Source organism: Tympanuchus pallidicinctus, unplaced genomic scaffold (genome assembly GCF_026119805.1).
Source record: "Tympanuchus pallidicinctus isolate F22 unplaced genomic scaffold, pur_lepc_1.0 scaffold16, whole genome shotgun sequence".
Classification (NCBI taxonomy): domain Eukaryota; kingdom Metazoa; phylum Chordata; class Aves; order Galliformes; family Phasianidae; genus Tympanuchus; species Tympanuchus pallidicinctus.
In genome coordinates this window covers 13,296,127-13,312,788 of record NW_026294679.1, presented here as the reverse complement: position 1 = coordinate 13,312,788, position 16,662 = coordinate 13,296,127, and the positions used below count along the sequence as shown (strand labels likewise).

The 16,662-nt window shown below is 52.2% G+C and overlaps 1 protein-coding gene across 1 annotated transcript; it reads left to right on the top strand.

Moving 5' to 3' along the window:
- Positions 1 to 11,765: 11,765 nt before the first annotated feature.
- GOT1 (glutamic-oxaloacetic transaminase 1) lies at positions 11,766 to 15,391 on the top strand. The gene is made up of 9 exons (XM_052677839.1): positions 11,766 to 11,950; positions 12,166 to 12,347; positions 12,432 to 12,555; positions 12,731 to 12,843; positions 13,027 to 13,131; positions 13,737 to 13,887; positions 14,023 to 14,188; positions 14,298 to 14,440; positions 14,729 to 15,391. The coding sequence occupies exons 1-9, from the start codon at positions 11,836 to 11,838 to the stop codon at positions 14,866 to 14,868; spliced, it is 1,239 nt and encodes a 412-aa protein (XP_052533799.1). The 5' UTR covers positions 11,766 to 11,835; the 3' UTR covers positions 14,869 to 15,391.
- Positions 15,392 to 16,662: the final 1,271 nt, after the last annotated feature.

Below are 16,662 nucleotides of genomic sequence, written 5' to 3'. Positions count from 1 at the left end.
GAGGTGAGGGGACATCTCCCCTCCTGCCCCAAACCCAGCGCTACTGTCTTTTGCTGCCCCACAGGTGTGTGAGTTCCCCATGCTGTGACAGCTGTGGGGCCATCCCCATACCCTGTGTCACCTCCCAAGCCATGGCTGTGTTCCCCTAAGTCCGATTCCTCTGTCCCACCTCATGCAGGATGGGCTCCGAGCTCCTTTTCTGCAGCTCTCCTGAAGGCTTCGGTGAGGCCGACAGGAATCTCAGAAATTGGCCTCTGAATTTTCGTTTTCCAAGCAAGAAAAATTTGAATTCAGTGTTTCAGAAAAGAACCTTGCGAAACAAACCAATCAATCAATCAGTCTGACTGTAATTCACACCGCTTTTCTGTGTAGGTGCGAATTCTATTCTATTCTATTCTATTCTGTTACAGATCTTTTTTTTAAATCTTTTTTTATTCTTTTGTTTTCCTATTATTTTATCCTTCTAGCCCTGTAATAACCAAGCAAGCAATATCACATTGAGGATTTTTCTTTTCTCCTTTCCATGAGCACTAGTGCTTAGAAAAGTGAAGAACAAGATGAGAAAATGGGAGGAAATCTGGTGGGGACGCAGGGTGTTCTGCTGTCAGCTCCAGGGCTGGGGAGAAGCAGGAGACAATGGAAGCATGAAAGCGTCCACTTTTTGGGTCGGCTTTCTGATTTATGAAACTGAAATTTAAACAATCTTTGAGGGGTTTTTTTTTGTTTGTTTGCTTTTGTTTTTGTTTTTGCTTTTTGTAATATGCCAGAGGGGGAACAAAGAAAGAAAGAGAGAAAGAAAGAAAGAGAGAAAGAGAGAAAGGAAGAAAAGAAGAAAGGAAGAAAGAAAAGCTCCTGTTTGACACAGAATAGGTTTCAATTAATTTCATTTTAGGCAAGAAAATTTTCAGTAATTTTCACAGCTTATTTCTCGCACTGTTAGTAATAATAATTCTACCTTGACATAGTGATTAAAATTCTAATTTTCTGCCTTTCCAGAAATTATCTGGGTTCAGACGTTGTCCTCACTGCTGTGGGAGTAATTCTTTCTTCCAAGTTTTGGAAGCCTGGTTTTTTGGAGCCTGGTTTTTGGCTCAAGGTTTTGCTTTTCCCTTTTTCTTCGGAGGAGTGTTATGTCTTCAGCACTGCTCAGACTTCCCTCATTCACACGAGCACTGTGTTGTGCACAAATTCCTCCCTGCGTTTTTAAACTCATTTATTAAGCTGCAAACGATTTTTGTTTTGTTTTGTTTTGTTTTATTTTGTTTTTGCAACCCCACCTGATTTCTCTCTGGAAACTTTTCTAAAAAAGCATTTGGTGAATATTTGTATATTTAACATTTGCATTGTTCAAAGTGACTTGTAGCGTTGCGTTCTCTCGCCCTCTTTCAGTTCCAGTCAGCGCTCTCATGCTCACGTTGGAACGCGCTTGCAGCTTAGATTTTATGCAGCTGTATTGAACGGCTTGCAACAACAACAAAAAATCCATACTGTTGACTTCCTCAGTTTGCCGACATCCATTACTGCTCTGTGCTGGGGATGGGCTGCACCCAGCAGCCCTGTGGCCAGGCTTTTGCGAAGCATGGTTTATTCCCTGTGGTTTATTTCCCAGGCTTCCAGGAGTGCTGCTTCCCTGAATCCCGCCCCATGGATGTGGGGGAGCGAGGCTGCAGGGCTCATCTCATCCTCCCGGCACTGCAGATTAAGGCCGCCCAGCTCCTCTGCGAGCTTCCCCAGGTGGCCATGATATTTCTAAAGGACTCGTCCCCATGCCACAGTAAGCTCATTAGCTAATTCCCTTATTACACAGCACCAAGTGAAGCATGTGTGTTTGGGTTTGCAGGCAGCCCCCTCTCGCCTTCCCCTCCAGCTTGCCACACTCCCTTCCCTTTGTTTTAACCAGGAAGGCGGGTTTCTGACAGTCCCCCTGGCTCAGCCATTTTGGGCGGGTGCTCATCCCGCCCTTGCTGTTCCAGGGGGCTGCAGAGCAGGCAGGACCCTGCTTGCCCAGTGTTTTGCCTCCACCAGTGTGGTTTTGAGGCCCGTTTGCTTTGCCGTGTCTGTGTCAGAGCCATGCCACAGGTTTGGTTCAGACAAAGGGAGGCTTTCCCAAGAAGGAGGTTATGGTTTGGAGCTCAGCTCAGCAGGACGAGCAGTGCTCTTTGTACAGCCCTCTATTTGGGGAGGGTCCCTGAGGTCTCGTGGCACATTGGCAGAGTGATGCCAAGCCCTGATCCCACCGGATGCACTCGCCACCACCGAGCCTCTCACCCCCAAACACGGGGAGCCCATGGGGCTTCTTCCCTTGCTGCCTGCCCCGGGAGGAGCCCGGTCACAACCCCATCCCGGGGAAGAAGGACGGACCCAACATCCCACCCTCTTCCTTCTGGGGGGCCACACACCACAAGGTCCACCTCGCGCCGGCGCTTTCCGGCCCTCTGTGAGAATGTACCGTTTGTGGCTCCTTCATTGACTTTGAAGAATGTCCCTTTATTCACAATGTTATTTCCTTTAATCACTGTGGGGTTGCAGGAAATCTTCTTGGAAAATTATTTCAGATTGGCTGGAATTGCTGTATGGTCGCAGGGATGGAAAACTCACTTGAACTTGTTTTCATTTTACCCTAAAAAGTCACTGTCCCCAGAAGTTTCAGATGAATTTGGATAAACATGTGAGTTCCGAGGATTTTGTTGTTGTTGAGCAGTTTTCTTCCTTTTTTTTTCTTCCCCCAGTGAACCTCTGTATCTTTCCAAGTTCCTGAGCTTTACTCAAGACCAGAGGTGCAGAGTCAAAGGAAAAAAGGGACATTTGCATAAACAGATTGAAGGCAGGCAAATACATCATTAAGGGACGCAACATGTGAGTGGAGATAAAGAGATAAGTGATAGTTTTGTCCATCAGCTAAGAGCCACATCAACTGGATTTTCTTCTACTTGAGGATATCTATGCTTGGATGAAATAGATGTGCCAAATCTCATTGTCTGTGGGACTTTAGTCTCGTTCCTGTGTGAGATTGACATAAGCAAGGTCTAGGTGAACATTATCTAGACGGATGTGGGGCTGCATAGGTTGGAGAGCACTCAGAAGAGCAATTATTTGTGCTCTGACACTGGTAGAAACCTAGCAGTGGATCTAGTGCTAGCCAAGGCTTTCATCAATGATTGTCATTAAGCAGCACCAATCTGGTAGGGCTTGCAAGAATGCAGGTCAGCCTTTCTTGACAAATTGAAAGAAAACTATTGATACAAACAAAATAAGGCTTTTCTATGAGTTGGAAAAAAAAAACAACTGCACACTCACTGGCTGGGAATTGAGCTTGTTCTGTGGGAAAGTAGCTGGAGGTGACAGTGGGACCCAAGGGGAGCACGAGCCAGCAGCGTCTTGCTGAGTGAGAAGAGCAGACTCAGACTGGGGCACATAAATAAGGTGTCTGTGGGACACCTGATGTGATCCTGCTGCACTCAGAGTGTCAGCCTAAGTGCCTGTTCCCACTTCGGGCTGAGTGTTTCAAGTCGTGGTTCTGGGAGAAAGCCCAGGGAGGAACACGGGTGATCAGAAATGCAGAAAACATGACATACTGGAGGAGGCTGAAGGACCAGGGCAGCTTAGTATCAAGAAGAGACGACTGTAGGGAAATAAGATAAAAGTCTTCAAATGCATGAGGCACAGCTACAAAGCGAGAGATAATAGGATATTCCTTGTTTTCAGGGTGGAAAGAACAAGGAACCATGGGCTCACCCTGCAATGACAGCAGCAAAGGAGAATTGAAACTCGTTTTTCTTGGGAGCCGTCTTCAGCACTAGCGGCTTCTTGTAGTTTAGACAAAACTCCACCAGGAAGGGTTTGCCTCCTTTGGCGGCAGGCAGACAGGCTGGGTGAACTTTCAAGGGCCTCCTAGGCTTATATTTTATGATTCTGTGAATACAGATACTAGAAAGAGATCATTTTGCCTCTAGCCAGTCTATTCAGGACGGGTCCTTGCCAGGTGTGTTTTTCTTCAGCGGTGGATGTCGTCCAGGTTTTCCATAATCTCCACCAGCATTTTTGTTATTTACTCCTAAGCACTTCTTTTTTTTTTTTCCTTTTTCTTTTCCATTTTCTTTTCCAAATCCAATCTTTTGCCCATTTCTGTACACCCCCTGGAAGGTCATATGTGCTGTGCACTCCTCAGCGAGCCACGCACAGAGAGACCTTCTCTTCCGATCCAGCTGATCGTGCACCTACATGTGGGATCCAGGAGCACCCCGTCTTGCTGATGAGTCTGCTGACAGACCTGCAGTGCTGTGAGCTCATGTCCTGCTCGTGGTTTCCCTCCCTCCGCTCAGCCTTGGGTTGGGTGTTTTGGTGTTTGTCAAGCAGGACGAGCAGCGGTTCCCCCCCCCCCCCCCCCAATCTGCAGGCCCACAGATGTCTATGTTTCGTGTTTACGCTGAGTTCATGCAATGTGAATTTTTGTGCGCCTACAAGAAACATGATATATTTTTACTCGCAATGTTTAAGATCAGAGTTAGTCATTCAATCACCTATTTGGATCTCCCCGAGCGCCGCGTCGGGTTACTCTTTTGGGATCCGAATAATGTGGGTTTTTGCTCATGTACAAAAGCACGTGGTCTGGAGAAGCGAGGGAGCTCAGGGTTTTATCTTACTGAAGGATGGATGTTAATCCACCGGCTAATCAGCATCGCTTAGAAAATGTACGTCTTATTTCTTATGCAGCTTTGTCTGGCTTTTAATTTCCAGCCATTGATTTTTCTTCTGCCTTTTTGGCTGGAATAAAAACACTTTGGCACACAGTATTTTCTTACTATCAGAGCACTTGTGCATGGCAGTCAAATTTCTAAAGCTTTTTTAAGAGGAAAACAGGTCGAGCTTGATTCTGTCACTGTGGGGTGCGTTCTCCTGCTCTGGTGTCTTTTCCATGGCTGTTTTCTGCACCCTCTCTCATTTCACAGAATAATTTTGGCCTTGGGAGCTTTGGCAGTAAAGCCTGCTGGTCAGGCCTCTGTCAGCCAAATTTTGGGAATGTCTGAAGATGGAGATGTCGTGGTCTCCCTGGGCCCCTGTGCTCTCAGCTTTTAACCCACGTGCTCCCTGCTTCCAGCCTGTACCTTCCCAGTCTGGCTAGAGGGTACTATGGGAGACTGAAAAAAGGTGAAGGGAAACCACATCTTCATTTCTGCCTTCTTCTGTACTTTTTAAAATGGGACATCACGCCAATCCCTGTTTTATATCCATGCTTTAGTCTCATGTCCAAACCTTTTTTTTTTTTTTGTAATTTTCAAGCAAGAATTCCTGAGAAGCTCCTATTAAGACAGCTAGGGGCTAATAACATTGTCACCATATATGGTGCATTTCACCCTCAGTTTGTGTGTGGCTCTATGGGTGAGCACTGCAGTGCACTCTCTGCAGTTCTGCTATCTCCAGTCCAAGGGAGCCAGCCCTGCTCCGCAGACAGATATGCTTTGGCCAGGCCCCTGCTTGGCCTTTACTGTGACATCAGAACTAGGTGTGCTCAGTCTGCGCCATGCTAGCACTTCTGTGCTTTGACACATTGCATTTCAAAGGTCTGCTTGCAAGGAGGTGCGTGTTATCTGCAAGTCTGGCCAAAAGACTTGGTGCTACAGTGCACCAGGAACCTGCAGCTCTGGAGAACGTGCCATTTTGGTGTTGTGTTCACAAAGCAAAAATCTTTGCCAAAGTCTAGAAAACGGCTTAGGAAGTGCCAGCATTATATCCCAGCCGCTGGCCCTACTCAGTTTGCTTTCTCATTCTTTCTGTCCGCAGCCATCCCAGCTGGGACATTCCTGTTCTTGGATGTGGGCGAGCTGTGGGCTATTGCAGAGCTGATGGTGATGTGTACCAGGTGCCAGCAGGTCCAAGCTCCAGAGTGAGGCACATCCCCAGGTGCCAGCCCCATCAGCAGGACGGTGCCAGGACACTGCTGCATGTCTCCCAGCACAGAGACCTGCCCAAATGTGCTGGGGGTCTTAGTGGCCAGGCAGGGACAGACCCGGTGCTTCCAGGTCCCCTCTCATGACATCCGCCGAGTCCCCTTCACGCACTCATCTTGTCATTCTATCCAAAACAATTATGGAAGGCTTGTTGTTTTTGGCACGGCCCTTTATTTACAAATCCCATCCTGCTTATAGCTCATGGTTTCATTATCCTCTAGATGTTTATAGAGCTCCTTTTCTTAATATTTGTGCCATTATTTTACTAGGGACCCGGGTGAGACTTTCCAGACAGCGATTATCTGGCTCATCCTTTCCCCCCACCATCTCTCTCTGCAGAAGTGCACGTTCTCGGGCTGCCATCCCAGCCCTGAGTGCCCTCTGTGCTATACCTGCCACACTGATGCCTTCCAGCTCCCTGTCACCAGCTCTCCCCGCTCCCAGGACTGGGGCCCGGTGGGTGTCCCTGGCCGTGGGAGCAGCCCCTCAGGGTTTTGGCTGGCAGAGGGACGTGTCCTGGGAAGGCAGCGCCAGCACTGGGATGTGGGATATTTGCATGGCACAGAGGTGGGTCGCTGGTTGTGCTGAGCGTGGTTCTGATGCTCGCTCCTGCCCGTGGGCTGTCTGTCACAGGGTCCTGCTTAACCTTCTCTGCCACAATATCTCGCAGCCTTTAATCTGTTTATCCTTGTAACCCTGCGATGAGGTAAAGGAGAGTTATCCTCATTTCAGAGGTAGGGAACTAAAGGGAGCCTTTTCAAATGCAAATCAGTGTTTAATGATGCAGAGATAAAGATTTAAAAAACACGCCTGAGACAACAGGCATGACGCTGTAACTGAGCTGGCTGCTTCTGCAAATCCCATTAAGCGCCTCTGCCTTTTCCAGCTTTTGCTGTCCCAGGGCAGTGCTGGCAGAGGGGCAGGGTGTGCGGTGCCAGGCAGGGAGATACCGGAGATGCCAGCTGCGGAGGTGCAGAAGCAGAGGTTCGGCTCCACTGGGTGCACGAAAGTGCCAGCTGGCACACAGCCCTCACAGTGGTGCAAAGCCCACTCTGAACTGCACAAGTGCACGAGATACTCCACTGCACTTAGGAATGAAAACTAAAGCAAGTTTGCATTGCAAGTGCAGGTATAGAAATGGAAGGTGGGGAATACAGGTGAGCATCTGCTTTGCTGAGCTCTAGTGTCTGGAATAGGGGGAGGGCTGTGGATGGTTGGACCCAGGAATGCTGTGCCTTTGATTATGCAGTGTGCATGTGCTCTCTGTCCATGCAATGCAGGCAGCATTGCACATGCTGCACTGCTAAATGGAGAGTGAGCAATGGCCATGCTGCAGCTCATGCATGCTCCTACCATGCAGGTAGGAGCAATGACTGCCCCTGCCTGAGCAGCTGGTACCTGCAACAGATCTGATTGATACCTAAGACAGATCTGGTTAACAGCAGTGCCTTGGCTGCCGCACAGTGATGCTGCAGGAGGTGCTGGTGCTGCCACAGGGCTGGTGCAGGTCTCGCTGCTGCTCCTGGGCAATTGTTGCTGTGCTTGTGGGAATGCAGTGGCTCGGGCTGTGCAGAGGTCAGTGCCTTTGTCTTGCTGCAGGGAGTTTATCTCTGCGGATCTTGCCTGCTTTCCTGGGTCAGGCTTCACCTCCTCTGTTATCAGCAAATGCAGGAACAGCCCATTCCAGAGCCAGGCTGTGGCGGAACCTCTCGACCCCCTGGCAGTGGGGGCAGCTTTCACATCCCATCCCTCCCACGGGCACCACCAAGCCTCAGGGGACAGAGGTGGGACCCACAGGATCCATGGTCCCCATCCCATCCATGGCTGTGGGCAGCAGTGGTGCTGCGTATTCCGCATGGGTGCCTGCAATGCCTGCAATTGGAAGAGGAGGCAGCAGGGCCTCCAGGGCCATCCCCAGCCTCACCTTTGCTGACTCTTCCACCCCAAATATATGGAGGGGACAGGTCCCAGCGGTACCAACTTCGTTTCCCCAGAGCACCCAGTCTCTGCACACCCTCCCCTTCCCAGCAGCTCCTGCTGCACCCCTCCAGCTGTCTCCAAAACTCAAACCATTAGCATTTCCTGTTCAAACATTTCCAATAAATAAATGAATGGAGACATCATGCCACAAGCCCGCAAGTGACCCAGAGGCGGGTCCGAGGCCGGGATGGACACGACCACCCAGCGCCCGACCCCCTGGCTGCATGCCAGTGCTGCCTTTGTTTGAATTCCCGTGTGAGTAAGCACTTGGCTGACGCCAGCCAAAACGCCATCAGAAATTATTTTTTGATATTAAATAAATTGTTTTCAGTAAATCTGCTCCTACATCAGAATTCAGAACCCACTCACAGCACCGGGCGCCCAGCGAGGCGCTGGGCTCCTGTTCCCTGTTCTCATCCTGATGGGGCAGAGTAATGCACGCTGTCCAGAGGGGACAGCTGGGACCGGCTGTGCCTCCATCCCCCCAACCCCAGCTGTGCGGAAGTCCATGCCTTGACACAGCAGTGGGGATGCTGGGGACCAATCGCTGTGTCTCTTCTCCACTCAGTCCTTTGCACTCTTAGGAAAACACCTCTAATGATGGCTTCATTTTCTTGGTGGATCACGCAATGGCCATGGTCCTCAGGAGCACCAGTACCAGTGTGCCTCTGGTCTTAAATAGCACTGGTGAACCTCTGGTGGTGCCCAGCAGTGGGAGAGCTTGAGTCCAGGCAAGCGGTGGATGTGCCCCATGTCCTTGCTGCCTGGTGTTAGACCCCCATTTCCAGAGCAGGGAAGATAGCTTTGGAGCTAACCAAGCTCTTTCATGGTGTGGATTAAGAAAAATGACAGGAATATATCTTTCACTATTTTTTTATTATTAATATTTATATTTTGCTGAAGTCAGTACTTCCTGAAGGAACATGGTGTTTGGGAATTGAGGCAGGAGGTGGGGGCTAGAGAGTGCTCACATGTGCTCCAGAGAGACAAGTGGGTTTTGAGTGGGAGAAACCCCCCAGGCTTCTTCCCCTGAGGCTGGGCAGCAGGAAACCTGTATGGCCACGGGCTGGGAGCCCTGAAAGCCCCCATCAGTGCCCCATGGTGGAGCCGGCAGTCCTGGCTGCCACGAGTGTCCGGTGCCATCAGCACTTGGGGGTGCTGACAGATGGACACGGGGATGATCTGGCTAGGAACTCCTAGTCTCGCTTTATCTGCCCTTTGCCCTGCTCTCATCTCACACTCTCCATTTCCCCTGCTATCTTGTGTTCCTGTTCCCATGCCTCCCTGCTGCTTGGAGGGTGCCCCTCTCATGGACATGCACTTGCTCTGCTGCTTCATCCCAGAGCCCCCCAGAACTCACATGGATCACCTGGTGGGAGACACTTCAATACCCCCATCCCATGTCTGCACGCTGAGCAGGTGCCTGGAATGAGGCTCCATGGTGTTGCAGGTTGGGCTCTCCCCAAAAGATGCTGCCGTGTGCTGGGCACAAAGAAAGAGCACGCCATCCACACGGTTCTTATGCCATCACAGTCCCCTGTCGTTGCTTTACACAGCCACTGCCCCCGCCGGGCAGGGGACGGGGGACGGGGGACGGGGAGTTGGATCGTAGTTAATGTAGCTGCCCCTAAACGCACTGCCAGAGATCAGCTAATCTGATAATTACAGCAACAAAAGCCATTTAGACAAACCATGACCTGACCCCGGGAGCTTGGAATGAAAACATTTTACCCCCCTCTCTGTCTGAATCCTGCACTGAGAAAACAGCTGGATGCGGAGGGAGGGAGGCTGGGAACGGGCGCGGTGCGCCGGGTATCTCGGGCACGGCACCGGGCCGCGGGAGGAAAGCGATTCGCGAGGCTCCCCATGTTCACGGGTGCAGGAGCTGTGCCCGCATTGAGGGGCTGAGCGCAGGGGGAGTGCCTACGTGCGGTGTGCGCCGCGGGCTGCGGGCACGGGGTGCAGCCTGCCCGGTGAGTGGCAGGTCATTGCGGGCTGTCACTCCGAGCAGAGCAGATGAAGGGCGGCTGCCCCGAGGCCCACTCCCATGTTGCTCTTGCTTTTTCATGCATCTCGGTGGCACCCTCTGTGTGGGCTGGAGAGATGAAAGCGCAGGGCTGCGGGAATGCGGTGAGGCACAGCCGCCTGCTGCCCTGTGCCTGTCTCCCTTCTGCAGCTGCACCCAAGGGAACCCCACACTATGTGGCTAGGGGCACCCACTGCTCCAGTGGTAGCTCCTGCTGGCCCCACACCACACTGTTGTGCTGCCTACAGCTCCTGGTGAAGGGGAAACAGACAGAGCTCATCTGGGGAAAACTTTTTTTTTTTTTTTTTTTTTTTGTCCTGCCCAGTGGCTGGACACAGCCGGCTTGGCAGGCAGCACTGCCGTGCCTTCCTGACCTCCCTACATTGGGAAAGGGCTTGGCCCTGTCCCCAGATGTCCCAGCGCTTGGGTCAGGAACCAGTAAGAGCAGCAAAAGGCTGCCAGTCTCAGGGCTCTCCTGCACTTCTGTCTGCTCCAGAAATAGGCAGCTCTCAACTGACGTGTTTAGCCTGACCCACCAGCTGAGCAGGGCTCTATTCCTCCTGAACACCATAGTGGGCAGCCCCATTTGTCCCCCAGTGCCCATTTTCAGCAGTTGCTTCTCTTCTCATCACCACATCTTTGCTCATCATTGCATTTAGCAGCATCCATAGCCCTTAAGAAGCCTGAGAGCCCTTTATCAGGTTATAGGGTAAGGGCTGAGGATATGAATAAGATTAGGGTTGAGATTAGGGTTAGGAATAAGGTTAATGTTACGGTTATGATTAGGGTTTTCAGGTGCCCTCACAACACCTGACAACATCAGGAGTTTGCAATTCATCACTGTGTCTGCAACCTGGGCTCCTCCTGGGCTCCCACTCAGCTTTTTCCCAGGGTCCAACAGAGGTTTTGTCCCATTCGGTCTAAGAACCCCAACCAGAGCAAACCCCGAGGGCTGGTTGGATCTCCCTGCCTTTCCCACTGTTATTCTTTCGAGGTCCCAAGTGGGCTTGCAGCGTGGCCGGGGCAAGGCTCCCAAAGGCACAGTGACACCGCCCCTCTGAGAAAACACTTGGTGAACGGCGAACACCCGGCAAACACTTGGTGAACACCCTTCTCGGTGTCAAGGGGAGCGGTGCGCATCTTCGAGTCGCACCAGTGAGGCTGCGGTTGGCGACGCCCTTCCTGTTTGCCTTGAAGACTTTCCCAGGCGCCGCAGGTTTCCCACCAACTTCCGACGCACCGGGATCCGACGGGGCCACGCCGGGCTCCCGCTGAGCGGCAGAGCCTCGGGATGCGCGGGGCGGCTCTGCCCTCTGCCGTCCCCGCCCGGCACAGCCGCGGACCCGCAGCGCGGAGCATCCCCCGCCTAAGCCCTCTGGGAAGGATTTCGCTGCCCGCTGCCGGCGACCGAGCGAGTCCCCGTGACCGAAAGCATCGCGCCGCACCCGGGGCACGAGAGAACGCGAATCTCCGCAATTAGCAACCGTTGCCGGGGGCTGAGCGGGGCTGCTGCCGGCAGGCGGCGGCACACCGGGTCACCGGAAGGGGCGGCGCTGGGGCCGCGCTGTGCTCTGGGTACCGCACCGTACCCAGCGGGCACCGCACCCGCGGACGCTCAGCACTCCGGCCGTCCCGACGCGCGGGCGCGGCTCCCGCGGCCACCGCCATGGAGTGGGTGGAGCCGCGGTGCCGCCAGCCAATGGGCGCCGCCGCCACCCGACCGCTCGGCTGCCGCTGATTGGCTGAAGTATAGGGCACGGCTGTCACGGCGCCGCACTGATTGGCGGAGGTGCCCGGCGGCCCCGCCCCGCCGCTGAAGGTGAGGGTCTCCTCCAGGATCCGCGCGGCGGTTGTAACGCACCGTGCGGCGTTCGCACCGCCATGGCCGCCTCCATCTTCGCCGCCGTGCCTCGCGCTCCGCCCGTCGCTGTCTTCAAGCTGACGGCAGACTTCCGGGAGGACGGCGACTCGCGGAAGGTCAACCTGGGTGTGGGCGGTGAGTCCGAGGCCTCCCTCTTCGTCGCGGGGCCCTGTCCCGGGGACGAGGCCGGGGCCCGGCGGTGGGCGTAGCGAGGCCTCTCTCCAGGGGGCGGGCCCCGCCGCCCATGGCGGCGTCCAGCGCGGGTGGTGACGGCGTGACCCGGAAGGTCAGATGCGTGCAGGCCTGGCGAAGGTCATGACCTGTATTTTTGGCCCCTGCTCTGCCCGCAGCATACCGCACGGATGAAGGCCAGCCGTGGGTCCTGCCGGTGGTGAGGAAAGTGGAGCAGCTGATCGCTGGCGACAGCAGCCTCAACCACGAGTACCTGCCCATCCTCGGCCTGCCTGAGTTCCGCGCCAATGCCTCCCGCATCGCGCTGGGTGACGACAGCCCGGCCATTGCACAGAAGAGGGTGGGTCTGCTGTCCCAGCTCGCTCTGCCTATTGCCATGCTCTGTGCGTGCAGGCTGACCCTGTGGCTTCTTTCTCTTTTCCAGGTTGGAAGTGTCCAGGGCTTGGGTGGGACAGGCGCTCTGCGTATAGGTGCCGAGTTCCTAAGGCGTTGGTACAATGGGAATAACAACACCGCCACTCCTGTGTACGTCTCGTCCCCAACATGGGGTGAGTGCTGCCCTGGTGCTGCTTCCTCCCTGGGTCAGGGGACTGGAGGCCAGGAAACCCTTTCTTTTTTTGGGTTAAGGCTCTGTCTCTGTGTTTTGGTGCTATTTAGGGAGCTATTAGGACAGAATGGGCTTTGCTGGGCTTGCATCTCATGATCTGTGACTTCTTTCCTCAGAGAACCACAACTCTGTATTTATGGATGCTGGGTTTAAAGACATTAGAACCTACCACTACTGGGATGCTGCCAAGAGGGGGTTGGACCTCCAGGGGCTGCTGGATGACATGGAGGTGAGTAATGGGATGGGATAGGATGGGCTGAGCTTGGTCCAGGGCAGTCAGCAGCTGGTTGAGCTCTGAAAGTGCATCCCTGCTGAAAAGACTGCTGGTGCCCAGAGCAGCTCACAGCCTCTCTCTTTGCCGTGGGTGCTTTGGTGTGGTACTGTATATGACAGAGACCTGTTCTCTCCCCAGAAAGCCCCAGAGTTCTCCATTTTCATCCTTCATGCCTGTGCACACAACCCAACGGGTACAGACCCTACTCCAGACCAATGGAAGCAGATTGCTGCTGTTATGAAGGTATGAGCTTCTGACAGGGCTATGTCAGTGTGGAGTGCACAGAAAGCTCTTGTGCCAGCTGGAGCACTCGCATCCAAATCAGGTTCCAGGAAATGGCATGAGATGTGGCAGGAGCTAGAAGTGTCCCATAGGGCAGGTATTGAAGGGAGAGGCTACCAGGATACTGATAGTCTGTACTTGAAAATAGAGGGCTCCGAGGATGGAAACATCCCAGTTCTGCTCATGCCTCGAAATTCTTACCTTCAGACTCAGTAGGAGAAGCTGCAGCGAGGGTTTTCTGTGCTAGAAAGATTCTCTGGTGGCACCTGCTTTTCGCAGGTGCTCAATACTAAGATGTAAGGCAGTGCTTATCTTGTGCCCTACTTCCTTTAGAATAGGAGGGAGAGAACTGCTACAGTTTTCTTTTGCATTTGACCTTTTCTTGACCACCTCAGCCTTCCTCTACCTCTAGTGAAAAGACTGTAGTCCGATGTTTCTGGGCCATGTTTCCTTTGTATTCATCTAGAAGCTCAGTAGTCATTTGCCCTCCAGTGGGGGACAGCGGTGGGGGGTAAAGTGAAGGTTGTGGAAATGGGATTTCCCTCTAACACTGTTCCTCCTTACAGCGACGGTGCCTGTTTCCGTTCTTCGACTCTGCATACCAAGGTTTTGCCTCTGGCAGCCTGGACAAGGATGCCTGGGCTGTGCGATACTTTGTCTCCGAGGGCTTTGAGCTCTTCTGTGCACAGTCGTTTTCCAAGAACTTTGGGCTCTACAGTGAGTGTCTGGTAGTAAGCTGGCCCAGAGGCATCATACCCAGACATATGGGGCTGGCATGCTTGGAGGAGGGCAGAGCCCTACTTTGCAGCAATGTGTAGGACCAGTTAGTCATTTCTCTTGGCTTCTCTGCAGATGAACGTGTGGGGAACCTGACTGTGGTGGGGAAGGATGAAGACAATGTGCAGCGTGTGCTTTCCCAGATGGAGAAGATTGTGCGTACCACTTGGTCCAACCCTCCCTCCCAGGGAGCACGCATTGTAGCGACTACACTGACTTCCCCACAGCTCTTTGCTGAGTGGTAGGTGTCTTAGGACCAGTGGAGAGGGAAAGGAGAGGTTTTCTCTGTGGGTGTTAGGCTCTAAACCAGGTAGGTGCCTGCCCTTACTCTCTGCTTCTTGCTGCTGCAGGAAGGACAATGTGAAGACAATGGCAGATCGGGTCTTGCTGATGCGCTCAGAGCTCCGGTCTCGCCTGGAGTCCCTTGGGACCCCGGGCACCTGGAACCACATCACAGATCAAATTGGCATGTTTAGCTTTACAGGGTTGAACCGTAAGTACAAAGTACAGCTTTATTGCTGCCTTAGGAAGGGAAGTGGGGATTGCGTGAAAAGGGTGGTGCTGAGGGTGAAAGGGGCTGAAATAGTCGAGGCAGGAATTTCTTGGGTGACCTGATATTGCTGCTGTTAGAGCTAGGCAGGGCTGAAGCATCAGCATTTTAGGGTCCGGTGCTGAAAGTCTTTTGCTTATTGTGGAAGATTCAAGCAGCTTAACCTGGTTCTTTGGTCTTTTTTAAGCTTTGGAATTACTGCTCTGACCTAATGTCTAATTGCTTCCCCAGCTAAGCAAGTGGAGTACATGATCAAAGAAAAACACATCTACCTGATGGCTAGTGGGCGCATCAACATGTGTGGTCTGACTACCAAGAACCTGGACTACGTGGCCAAGTCCATCCACGAGGCTGTCACAAAAATCCAGTGAAGCACACGAACAACCAAACTTACATGAACTCACCGAAGTTGTAATGTGTAGTCCTGTCTTACTCATAGCTTGCCATGTCCACGCCTCTTGGGGTTTAATAAAGATGGGAGCAGTAGCTCAATCAGGAATAGTCTTATTTTGACCTTCAATCAAGTACCCCTTGCAATATGATAAGCCCCAAGAGGTGGGGACAGCATGAGCTGCCTTAGTTCTTGTTGGACAGCAGCCTGATCTTCAGGCACTTAGAGCTGCATCTTTAGCACATCCAAATCAACTCCTTACACTGATCTGTTTGATCTAGGCTAAGTCCTGTGCCAGTGCAGTGCGCTATGGGGTAACAGCCAAGTAGTTGTTACCTGAGACAAGTTGTCAACTGTTGTCACCTGGTAGTATTTTGTGTAGGGGCAAAGCTGTTGCTAGCTTTCCTCCACACATTTCTGAGCCTGATGCGAGCAAACATTTGTAATTGTGATGATTCCTTAGAGTTGCTGACAGAAAATTAAATCTTCATCTCTGAATGCTATCCCTGCCTTGTGTGATGTCTTCCCTGTGTGAGCACTGCCTGCCATGCTGGCAGCTTGCTGCTGGTGGAAGGGCACACACTGTGGAGCTGTACCACTTGGCACAGTAAGGTGAAGGTGACTCCTTTTCTCTGCACCCTGCTGCCTTCCGGTTGTGCCGACCTGAAGGTTTAAGCTGAGGTTTAAGTGTTGGCATCTTGCTTTGCCCATTGGACTTCACTCCTTGTGATCCAAGAGGTTTCCCTTTCTCCCTTGCTGCATGTTGCATGTCTGATCACTGTTGCTATTCATTGAGCACAGTCCTATTGGAGTAGTGTAGTTTAGAACTCCTGTAATTCTGCACGTGGCTGACCAGTTTTTCATGTCTGTCTTATTCCTGCTTCTCCCCCTGATGTACTGTCTGCCCTATTCTGTCTGTGCTTCCTTGCTGGATGTCCATGTGATACCCAGCCATCTGGCCTCTCTCCTTGGCCCTGAGTTCCTGGCCAATGGATAGTTCCTGTTTTTTTTTCTTTTTTTTTTCCTGCAGACTGCTGGTGAACCACTACTTTGGCTTTAGTGGGTTCTGTCAGCAACAGCCTGTGTTTCTGGCACTGAAGAAGTGCTAGGACCATCTGCTGCTGCTCTGTGCAGTCAGGAGCTGATATTGCCACCTTGATATAACAGGCTCCTGCCAAAGTCTTGATGAGGAAAGTGGATCAGCTTCATTTCTTTGGGTCGGTCAGTGATAGCCTTCAGGGATTTTGCTTATGCTACAGCTCCGAAAGTAAAGGGGAAAACTGCCGTGCTCCTTTGCTGTGTTTGCAGAGTGCATTCAGTCTCTGGTTTTGTCTGCAGTCTGTGAAATGAAGCAGATGCTTTGTGGCCTTCAGGAAACTTCCACTGCTTCCCTTGTCAGGCCAAGGGGATTCGTGCATCTTCTCATGCCTCTGTCTTTCTCAGAGTGGTTATTCACATTGCACAAATGTGAGACTGAGGCAGCATTTTGTCTACAGTGGGAGCTTTTTCTCTTCTTGGTGCCCACCCACAGATGGGATGGTGATGGTTAAAGGATGACTTCCAGGGCTGATCTCAAGGGTAGCCTGTTATTTCTGACATCTGGTTACACTCCTCAGGGACCTCTAGGCATAGAGCCTGTAGTAGCACTCTGCTATGCTTACCAGGTTTATTTTTCTAATGAGTGACCTAAATTTCTCTTTTCCTGTGGTGTAAGCTCATTACCCATTATCTCACTTACCATGGCAACAGAGAACAGATTATTCCTTTTCTCTTT